A 10713-nucleotide genomic window follows, 5' to 3' on the forward strand; every position below is an offset into this window, starting at 1 on the left:
ATTTCGTTTTTATGTTGCCATCGAAAAAGCGGTCGGTATCTCCAGGCTGCAAATCATTGAAGCGCAACAGCAAAATATAACATTTCAATTGAAGCATATGACTTTCCATCAGGAATCGGTGACGCATGGGAGCATATAGAAGTATCCGACTATCACAACGACTATACCTCAGAAGAAATTGCTTGGAACTGTTTCTCAAAACTACAGTATCGATGGACATTTTTTGCACGTGGATTGTTCCAGCATCTCATCATTGTTCGTCGATGGCTATATATAGAGAAAGTGCCCGGAAACTTTCGTACTTTTATTTGCCAGCAAGCGAAACGTTTGACGAATATGGCCGCTTGAATCATGCTTCTTCTGCTCAACTACCAGGACATAGTCACCGCAGAGCCATATTGATCGGATTACAGCCGGGCGAGACATTAGTGAAAGTCGTCTCGATGCGACTGGGAATATTATTACACTTAACGAAGATAAGAAAATAAAACCTGTCTTAGTTAAACCACAAGTTCAACACATTAGGGGTACAGTTATTTCGAATATTTCGGGCACTTCTTTCAACTTCCACAGATCATGCAAGGTTTATCCAGCGATTGTAAGAGAGGATGAAAGAAGAGAGGATGGAGAATGTTTCAAGGCTATCGTTACTAGAAAGATAAACGACGAGGAGTATTTTCTTCTAGTAATTCTGCGCAGCTTAAGCAATCATGCACTATAAATCAAGTTGAATATAGCTCTATGACATAGTATACTTGTAGCGATCTTTTCTCAAATTAATGGATGAAGAGCCTAAGTAATACCGCTGCAGTCAAGTGTTACTTCGGTTACCAAACGTTTTTTTACGTGCCCACTTTAAGAATTTAACCTGTATCTTCTTTCAAGCTGCAATTAGATCGCAACATTTTTTCTATTGATTCGAGGTCTGGATATGTTGGAGATTGTTAGCCACTTTGCACTAATGGCATTGCTGACTGTATGAAGGGCGCCACGCAGTGTACTTGCTTTGTAACGAATCTGAAGAAGACAAATGTATTATGGAAGCATATTACTAAGTGGAAGCTTTTGCCATCGGTTATATTTATCCATTTTCTCCCTTTTCAAAGCGGTCCTTTACAAAGAACAAAAAAAAGAGTATATACTACCTCAGCTTATTATATTATAACTTATTCTTTATTCATCAAGATTTAGTCAGTAAAAAGAATCAATCTCCTCTACCGTTCAAGCACAACAACACGCTGTGGATAATATATAAAGGGCCAAGCATTGAGACTGTTACAAACAAACATGAATACGACATTGAGTGTCACTCCGAATTCATGATCCTGTATCCCAAAGTCGACTTATTTTCCAAGATTATTCGTTACCGAGCTGCTATCACTGCTGCTGCTAATTTGAGCTGTAGTTGTTGTTGACATCGTATTCTACACAAAGCATAAAGCATGAGTAAATACTTTCTCCCACTTTTAAAAAAAACATACGAATACATAAGCCTGGGGTTTGGTTGCAAAATAGACAATATTTTTACTGCCAGACTTTAAAAGATCAAAAAGTTTTCATTAATTGTTGAAACTAAACAGCTCTCGATCTAGTACCCAATGGGATATGTTTTAACAGTACCCTCTATTGTTCATTCATTCCGTGCTATGTAGAGATAGCCTGGAAGCAGTTGGCATTGCCAGGAAGTAGAAGAAACGAAACAGCAAGATAATCAGACCGATAAAGCCATAAAACTCGCTTATTTCTAAATTATCATTTTACAACAACTTCTTCACACAGGATAAACATAAACGATGTAGTATAACGCTCTAATGCATCAAATATATAAGGAGAAGTTCTAAGATGAAGATAAAGTTTTCTCTTTAACTGATCCAAGCTCTCAGGAGAAAAGTACAGTACTTGTCTTGCGGCGCACGGTTTCTTTTGTATTTGAACGTTTCCGGAAGTTAAGGAGACACAGCTTTTGTTGAGTGATCGGCTAGATCAGAACGTTTTGCTCTAACTTTTTTCACTACTTCTTTGCTATAGCAAGTTTTACAAGTGGCGTTACAGTAATTTATTGTTAAAAAGCTGCTATTCTCGCCCCAACCTTTTTTTTAAGAAAATAAAAGGAGAGAGAATGTCCAAGTCTGTAGGCACCTTAGAAAAAAAAGCATGTCAATTAATCGTGTTATGATGTGCCTGACCTGCCTTTATCGTTATACTCTAGTGTTACTTCTGTATGACCAACTCAGTGACAGCCGATCAACTGCTCAAACTTGGGTCAGGGGCTGAATCATGTAAGATTTTTGGATAGTGTAACTAGGAAAGACCGATGGCTCCTTATATTGCTTTTCAAAGATATTTTTGAAGCTATTGCAATGACATGTCTTAAGTACAGGGTTTCTATTGTGAAGCAGCGTAGAGGTGATGTTTTAAAAAGAGGGAGACAGTATCTTGTGCGCTTGCTAGTTTTGGGTACACAACGGTTGTTGTGGAAAGGCATATCATTTGTATGGGAAGCAAAGCAGCAATGTAGCACTTTTAAGTGCAAATCAATTTGAAGTGGACCAACGGAAACCAAAGAGAGGTGCGCTGCTTCAATTGGCCCGTCGGCTTCCGGCTTAATGTAGAGCGACAGTTGGCATACTGTATACCCCTTCTCCTCGAATCAAATGGCAGCCTCAAGATCCGGCATTGCTGTTGGTCTCAACAAGGGCCACATCACCACCGTTCGCGAACTTAAGCAGAAGCCTTCGCAGCGCAAGGGCGTACGTATCCATTGGATGGATGAATGGATGGATGGATTGAAGCAAAAAAAAAGAGGATGGATGGATAGGGGAGGGGAAGTCGGCAGAGGATTCAGATTCCTCCATTTTGGAATTTTTTATTTGACATTCTAACATGTTCACGAATTTTGCTATGTTTAGGCTCTTGGCAAGCGCACTGCCTTCGTTCGCAGCATTGTCCGTGAAGTCGCCGGTTTCGCCCCTTACGAACGTCGTGTCATGGAATTGATCAAGAATTCCAAGGATAAGCGTGCCAAGAAGCTCACCAAGAGAAGACTTGGTACCTACGGCCGTGCTAAGAGAAAGATTGAAGAACTCACTGGTGTCATTGCCGAGTCCCGTCGCCATTAAATCGCCCAACTTTTTTTAGTTTGCACAACCATCAATAATAAAACGACACGCATAAAAAATATAAAAAAGGCTCAACACTTTGTTATGTTATGATTACTGTATTCGGTCATATTTTCAACCCGGGCAAATTTTATTATGAAGAAAGAAAGAAAGCGAAAACGATGAGAAGCAAGCACGACAAAAGAATAAGTGAGAAACAGAAAAGCAAAGAGGTAATGCAAAGGAAAAAGAAAAGGTCGAAGTGTAAAAGCAAAAAGAGACAGATGGCGAATTATATTAAAGAAAGGTGTTCTGCTTTTGAGTGTGTATGTATATGTAATATGGAGAGAGCGATCTTTTTTTCTAACAGCCAACACTGCCCGCGGCGTCGCCAGGATGCCAGCTGAGCATGTGCATGGATGATGATGAGTTTGGAGGAGAGTGGAGACGGTATTCCTCTTTTGTTTGCTGTGATGATGATTGCTGTGGAGGAGGAGGATGGTGATGAAGAGGGGCTGCATGTTGCTGGTGGTGCTGCTCGGAATGGCTGTAAGGAGGTGGCGATATTGAGGAGGAGGACGAAGTTGGATGATGATAAGGGGGTGCAGGGAAGGCAGATGAGGATGCTGATGTTGACGAGGGTGGATGGCGCATGAAGTCGACAAACATGGGGGATGATGACGACGATGACGATGACGATGATTCGTTTTGTTGTTGTTGCTGCTGCTGCTGTTGATGATGATGTTGAGACTGGAAGCTAGGTTGCTGAGGAGACGATGGATAGCCGCGGTGATGGTCTTCGGGCACGATGCGATGGTGGTATCGGCTTTCCCGGCGTTCATGCGTCTTCAAGTGCTGGGTCAAATTGTCGGAACGCGAGAACGTCTTTTGACATCCCGGATAGCTGCATTGGAACGGCCGCTCGAGCGTGTGGATACGCATGTGTCGCTTCAGGTGCTCCAGTCGCTTGAAACGTCTGTGGCAGTCTGGATGCGTGCAAATGTGCTGCTTCTCTTCATCGGAAGAAGAAGAGGAAGACGATGAGTTGAGCGACATAATATTGGACGAGTTTTGATGCTCAACGTACCCGTCTGGCATATGGCGATCGCGACTGGCGTTGCTGTCGTAGCCAAATGAGGGCGGTGGTGGGCGACTGTTGTTGTTCTCGGCAAATCCACCGTCCTGTCGATCCGTCATTACAGAGCGAAGGCGTGGATGGTAGGGATAGCGTTCTTGGCCCATCATGCTTCTTGCCGGTGCTGGCTGTTGTGCTGCTCCTGCCGGTGCTGGCGTTGCTGGATATCCCGCATGTTCATAGCCGGAGGAGGATAGTGGAGGGGGCGGAGGAAATCCCTGGGAGGCAGAGGTGGGTGGTGGAAGCGAACCTGCTGATGATGTCGAATCACGCTTTTGTTGATCCATCGTTTTTTTGGTGTGTGTCCGATAGTGCGCATGGAAATTGTCAGACCGACTGAAACGCTTACCACAGCCAGGATACGGACAGGCGTGTGGTCGCTCGCCGGTGTGCACCAGCATGTGTCGCTTCAAATGTTCGTATCGCTTGAAGCTCCAGCCGCAATGAGGATAAGTGCAAACATGCTTATTCTGCTTGCTAGGTTGTCGTCGAGATGGCATGCGCTCTGAAAATGACATCGATCGCTGCTTTTGCAAGTGTACGTTGTTCCAGTAGGGTTGATGTTGATAGTCGTCGACGGACATGGCTGAACATGTTGACGTCCGGCGGTCTACTGGGCTTTCAAATCCTAGACGACTAGATGCTGCGGATGGTGGTGGTGGTGGTTGCGAAGATGACGAGTTACCAGCTGATCCTGGATAGCTGGTTGCTGCTGTTGAAGGAAACCCCAGTGGACTGACGTCCGTTGAAAACTTTCTTTTAAACGAGTGATGATGATGATGATGATGATTGTTCATGCTCACTGACGGAGATAGTGAAGGTGTCAGTGGCGGTGAAAGGACTTGATCGGAATCGTTATTGTTGCTGTTGTTGTGAGGATTACCAGGATTGAGAGGAGGCGCGAGAGAGTAAGAACTGGGTACGGGTGGTGGCGGAGCACGGCGAGGTGACATTGGTTCGAAACAGTAGCCTGCCGTAGAATCCATACTGTTTGTTTAAAATCTTTTAGAAACTGAAAGGGAAAAGGAGCGGTGGATTAAGAAATCTGGGGTCGCGAAAGTAAAAGGGCGGTATATATAAATGAAATGCGCTCAAACAGTCCCTATGTGTTAACTCATGGAGCTGCACGAACCTTGTTTTGCTTCTTGACGGGATCGTAGATTATCCCAACTTTAGACAATGTGCTCCGTAACTATATTTGGTTATATTAGCCTTAGGAAACAGAAAAGAGATGTATAGCATAGGATCAATTTCAAACGAATCCATTTTATGCTGCTGTGGCCGAGTGTATTGGGGTTTTCGTATCCTGGATCTCTATTTCTACTCTGGCCTCCTAAGAAACCTGCAGCACCGTGCATATTCGTCATTTTACACAGAAGGAACAGAACAACAAAAGCAATCAAATCCATAAATCATACGTCAACCTGGAAGGCTTGCTTTAAGAGATGTCAACATCAGCTTCAGCATCAGAGTTATTTCGACCGGTTTAGTCGCTAATTGGAAATACTCATGTGCTCATCGCATTAATTCGCGCATATGTTATAAGTATGATAAGTGTGATAAGTGTGATACGTGTGTAGACGCTGAACAGACCCGCGTCCTACTCCAAAGACACGATCTCCCCTCCTCCCTTCATGACCTTACTACCCTTTCTCCTCTTCCTCCTCTTCCTCCTCTTCCTCCTCGCCCTCTCCCTTTCTGCCTCTATCTTTTTGTGTCTCCTCAGCTTCTCCGTGTGTTACTTTATCACCCAGTGTCCGAGACCGCTGTGGGGCTGTGATACTCCATTAACCTCCTGCAGCGACCAAAGCGAAACAGGCATATGGCTCCCGGCGGCCCTCCAAAAAACAAAGCATGCAATCAAAAAGCTCAAGGGATGACTTGCAGCGCGCAAATCGAGCGTAATATTCTAATGTGTTGCCTCTCCTTTTTGCGTCAGCAGCACTCGTTTCTCTAGAAGTCCTTTTGCAAAACCGCTTGAGCATAAAAAGCCCCTTTTGTGTTCAGGAGGGGGTGCTTGTCCAAAGCCCCTTCTACCTTTACCAACCCCCTTCATCCCATCTTTTCCTCCTCCTTGTACACCCCCTTTGATCTACTCTTTTTTTCTCGCCCCTTTCTCATTCTGCAAGGTGCCCTAAGCTCCATTTGTCCACTTACTCACTCACTTATTCGCTCTGATAATACTATCAAAGTTGAGAGTGTATATTATTGCGAAAATCTCATGGACAAAGTCAAAGAAAAGCTGGCTTATTGAGAATATTAACGCGCGCGCGCTATTACCCACACCCGTACTACACACGCACACATTTTGTAACTTTCCTTAACACCCTATTTCATTGATTCTCCCATTGAAAAAATTTAGCAATCTGTCACCTACTTGCTTTTGTTTCACTAGGTCGTGGACAGCACGTTTAATCATAGTGTAACATGAGTTAAGCTAGGGTGAATCCCTGACAGTGTCGTTTGCCTGCTCGGAGCAAAAAAGGCAATAGACAACTTTGTGTACCTTTTTTAACAAACACAGCACACGCACGGTCATCGTGGTTTCGTTAGAAACTTCAGGTTACACACATACACATATTAAGTACTTGTACAACACGAATATGCTTTGTTTTCTTTCTGCTGCTGGTTATATGCAGCAGATATTATATAAAATGAAGGATTGTAGATATATGGCATGTCGCTCTTGCTCGCTTTTGCTATGTTGCGCAAAATAGATGTACATGTATGTATACAAGTGAATGTATGTACTCAAAATAGTCACGATAACAACTCCAAAATTCCGTCTTCTATATACCAAGATGAGATTCCGATGATTGCAGCACTGGTAGCACTTTGATGGGGACGGTGTGTTAATGTAATGTTCTGGCTGAGTTAATGCTGCTGCTGTTGTTGTTGGTCTGTTCTTGGATACATGCGCGTTGGCTTTTGTTGCTACGATGCCGTTGTTGTTGTTGTTGTTTAATTTTCTATCAGGACATGAAATACACAAAGCAGCAGCGCAAAATTGTCTGCAGCAGCACTTTATCCACACCACACTCAAGCTGATAATACATACATCCTCTTTTTGCCAAGCGTCCTCGCTCTTTATCTTGGGATTATCCTGCATATCCATTCTTTCACATCTGGACAAAATCTCCTGGGCCGATCGGCATAAACAAGGAGATCAAAACAAAAAAAAAGAACTCAACAATGTATCTTCACTTAAAGAAGGCTACCCGGGAAAAAAATAAAAACTTTGGCTGGTGCCTGTTCGAGGAGATCGTTGAGGAGGTTCACCTTTTTGACTCACTGAACCGTCAAGGGACGGGTGCCCATCCATTTGAGAAGAGGGTTCAATATTACCATTATCTACTAACCTCTTCTGAGGCATGACAATTGCTTCTTCTTTTTTTCCGCTGCGTCAACGCGTGCCATCCATTATCCCTTGCATTCACGCCCCTTTTCTTCTCCTTGCAGTCGCACCAGAAGAAGTAAGCACCAACAGCAGAACCGAAAACATTATTACTTCTATCAGTCGAGGCATAGCAATGGTAATAAGCGCAATGTGTACGTAATCACATGGTAGTAGTAATAGCAAGAAAAAGTTGACCCTTCACTATCCCCTTGCTTACCCATCGTTTGGACTTTTTAACGCTAAAACATAAAAAAAAGTACGTAGCATACATACACAAAATATGACCACATGGATGATATTCATCGACAGTAATGTATGATGTGTTTTTTGCTGATCATCCAACGAATTATTGGACATATAATATAACGACAAGGCGATCGACCCCCGATGCAATTACAGTACATGTGCATCCACAGGCGAATGAAAAATTCAGCACAACATCATACCCACCTATCTTACATATATCATTAACACTAAATACTATACACCATGTTATACACATGTGCATACTTTGGGCCACTTGTGCTGCTTGCCTGTTGTAAATAATAATACTACTTACAATATACACACACCTCATAATAGCTATTCTATTAGTGTCCCCTATCATGTTTATGTACATAAGTACGATGTCATTAAACTAGCTCGCATGATTTGCTACATATTTCTGTAATATGTATGAGAGTATGTCTACATACGAAGAAGGTTCGATTCTCTGGTCCAGTTTGCATCCAAGTTGCTGCAATACGGCGTTTTGGATGTGTGCGTGCGTGGTGTATGTCGCATGGATCGCGTTTTTTTTTTCAGTTGGCTGGTGCGGCCATCCAAAGCACCGATCCGATGACCTAGGAGGTTAAATTTCATTATATTATTAGTATCTATAAATCATACAGCAGCGTTTCTCTACTGCTGTATACTAAATCATCAGTGCTGTAAATAGTGTATGCCTGTTGACAAATATGTATAACGCTCTCCTTTAATACTGACAAAAGCTCCAAATGTGTATGTAATATGATGTGTAAGGGAGCAAGAAGAGAAGGAGAAGGGGTTTACTGCTATGTACAGTAGCAGCTTCTAGTGTCTATTATTAATATTCACTACCACCTGTGTTTCTTATACTTGCTTGATCTTCAATACGAGTTTCTTCTCTATCTTTCTTCTTATTATTCCATCATTGCCTCCCTCTATCACCTCTCTTACCAATTGAACTTTCGGGGCAAAGGGATTTTTAGGATACTTAGTTTCGAGGGACCATCTGAACCCTTGAAAAAAAGGTGATATACATAGAAACTCATACAAAGAGCGAAAATACAGAAGCGCGAGTAAGTTCAGGTGAAAGGGGAGATAAGGGAGGTTGTATATCGAAGGACCCGTGTACTCCTCGTTTATATACACCCTTGGTGCTTCTTTCGTTTTGCTGTTGGGCTGGCGAGGAGGAATAAGGAAGAAAAGGAGCTTAGGAGAGAGAAATAAGGAAGTATATACTCATGTATTTCGGAAAGGTGCCCAAAGCACGTAGTATCAGTAGTGACCAGTACAATGCCAGAGCCATGAGGCTATTAATATTACTATCATTTAGCTTGTACTTTTGGGAGTAGTTATTATCGTAACACGGGTTTCTCTTTGACGTGACCCAACCACTCGTGTGCACTGCATTCAAATTGGCGGAAAAATGCTTAAATAATTACATGTTACTCGCATTTTGTAGGTCTGTTGACTTCACTATTAAGATTCTAATGCGCATTGTCATCGATATAATATGAATATGTAACAACATCATCGAGATCCTGGAGGAGCCACTTTTAAAACAGCAACCCTTAGAAGGGTATATCCAGGGGTTTGGCACAGTCGAGCTTGTTAAAAAAAAAGATAACGGGTCCAGCATACTCATAGGCCGGCTACACATAATGATGTCTGCCGGGAAAGTAAGTCGCATGTTTTCGCACACATTCTCATGTATCATTTAGTGGAAAATCACCACTTTTAGACAGGCAACAATGATAGCAGCAACGACTTGATTGGTGATCAATAGAGTAATATGTATATATATATAATATGCTCGAAGCGCAATTTATATGCAATCTTGACCATCTTAAAGATGGTTTATTCACGCGATGAATCAACAGTCATGTTATCCAGAACTGTAGATGGCTAGAGTCAGTTGTACGTTGTATTCTTCCTTTTCCACCTTTTCAGATAACAATGATGCATTGTTTGACAAGACAGAACTTATTATTCCTTGTGGCGCACTAGTGGGCAATTAAAAAAAATATCGAGTATTTAAAGTATTGCAGTCTATGCTATTTGATTTTCGAAGAGGCTTATTCTGGTCCAGACATCCCTGTATCCGTGTTGTTTTAAGCTTCTTCCAATTTTAACCTGACAATTCTCCGGTATCGCTGTCGTTGCAAAGAGAAACAAGACTGCTACAGCATTACATGGTACCGACCACTGACTCGCTTGTGTATTTTATGTAGGAGATACTGAACTAAAACGTAGTTCCAGCAACGGCTCTCACCCTCCAAAAATCAAAGTGATAATCAGATAGAAAAAAGCAAGAGTACTCTAAATATAGTTTATGAAGGCTGACCTTGATGCTTAGTTATAGTTAATCGTTTTATTGTAATACATACCAGTCTCGCGATATTGCTTGTGCATAATGTAGTTTCGCTTGCTCAAAATCTGCTCACAGGTAATAACCCAAGTAGTATCCTTTTAATTAAGCATTAAGCTTAGAAGATAACGTTTCTTAAGATGTTACATATGCCAAATAAAGTGTGAAGTAGCTTGTTTTTAACAAAAATAAACAGGCTGTTGCTTGAAAGACTGCTATAATAATTAAAAGTTAATATGTAAAGGTCTGTGGTATGACTTTTATGGAGGATTCACTATATATCGTTCTTTTTCTTCTTTCTCCTTGCGAGAAGTGAGCACGATAACTAAATATTTATAAACTGGTGATAGGAGATATTCAAGGAACAAAAAGACATGGTAGTATTCAGGACAAATGCCTACTTCACTTGATTCCTTACGACTCATGATATAAATATGACTAATGTAGTTACAAATTATCACAGAGTGCGCCA

General features: G+C 42.0%; 3 protein-coding genes across 3 annotated transcripts; 1 reads left to right on the forward strand and 2 right to left on the reverse strand.

Annotated features, from left to right (window-relative positions):
* Positions 1–2645: 2645 nt before the first annotated feature.
* On the forward strand, positions 2646–3421 carry BDB00DRAFT_826522 (50S ribosomal protein L36e). Its single transcript, XM_053123727.1, has 2 exons — positions 2646–2750; positions 2910–3421. Exons 1-2 carry the CDS (start codon positions 2655–2657, stop codon positions 3117–3119), a joined length of 306 nt encoding a protein of 101 aa, XP_052979078.1. The 5' UTR covers positions 2646–2654; the 3' UTR covers positions 3120–3421.
* Positions 3422–3932: 511 nt separating this feature from the next.
* BDB00DRAFT_723800 (uncharacterized protein) lies at positions 3933–4109 on the reverse strand (the record flags this gene model as incomplete). Its single annotated transcript, XM_053118219.1, has 1 exon — positions 3933–4109. A coding segment is annotated over one exon (177 nt), but the record flags the coding sequence as incomplete, so codon positions are not given.
* A 423-nt stretch (positions 4110–4532) lies between these two features.
* Positions 4533–4733, reverse strand: BDB00DRAFT_764891 (uncharacterized protein; the record flags this gene model as incomplete). The annotated part of the gene is made up of 1 exon (XM_053119483.1): positions 4533–4733. A coding segment is annotated over one exon (201 nt), but the record flags the coding sequence as incomplete, so codon positions are not given.
* Between the last annotated feature and the right edge of the window lie 5980 nt (positions 4734–10713).

Source organism: Zychaea mexicana (genome assembly GCF_025766255.1).
Source record: "Zychaea mexicana strain RSA 1403 chromosome Unknown BDB00scaffold_43, whole genome shotgun sequence".
In the NCBI taxonomy this organism is placed as follows: domain Eukaryota; kingdom Fungi; phylum Mucoromycota; class Mucoromycetes; order Mucorales; family Lichtheimiaceae; genus Zychaea; species Zychaea mexicana.

Bases quoted from the DNA above. Each gene is read 5' to 3' on its own strand.
- BDB00DRAFT_826522 (XM_053123727.1), top strand. From the start codon at position 2,655: ATGGCAGCCTCAAGATCCGGCATTGCTGTTGGTCTCAACAAGGGCCAC. The intron at 2,751-2,909 runs GTACGTATCCAT...TGCTATGTTTAG, and splicing joins AGCCTTCGCAGCGCAAGGGC to GCTCTTGGCAAGCGCACTGC.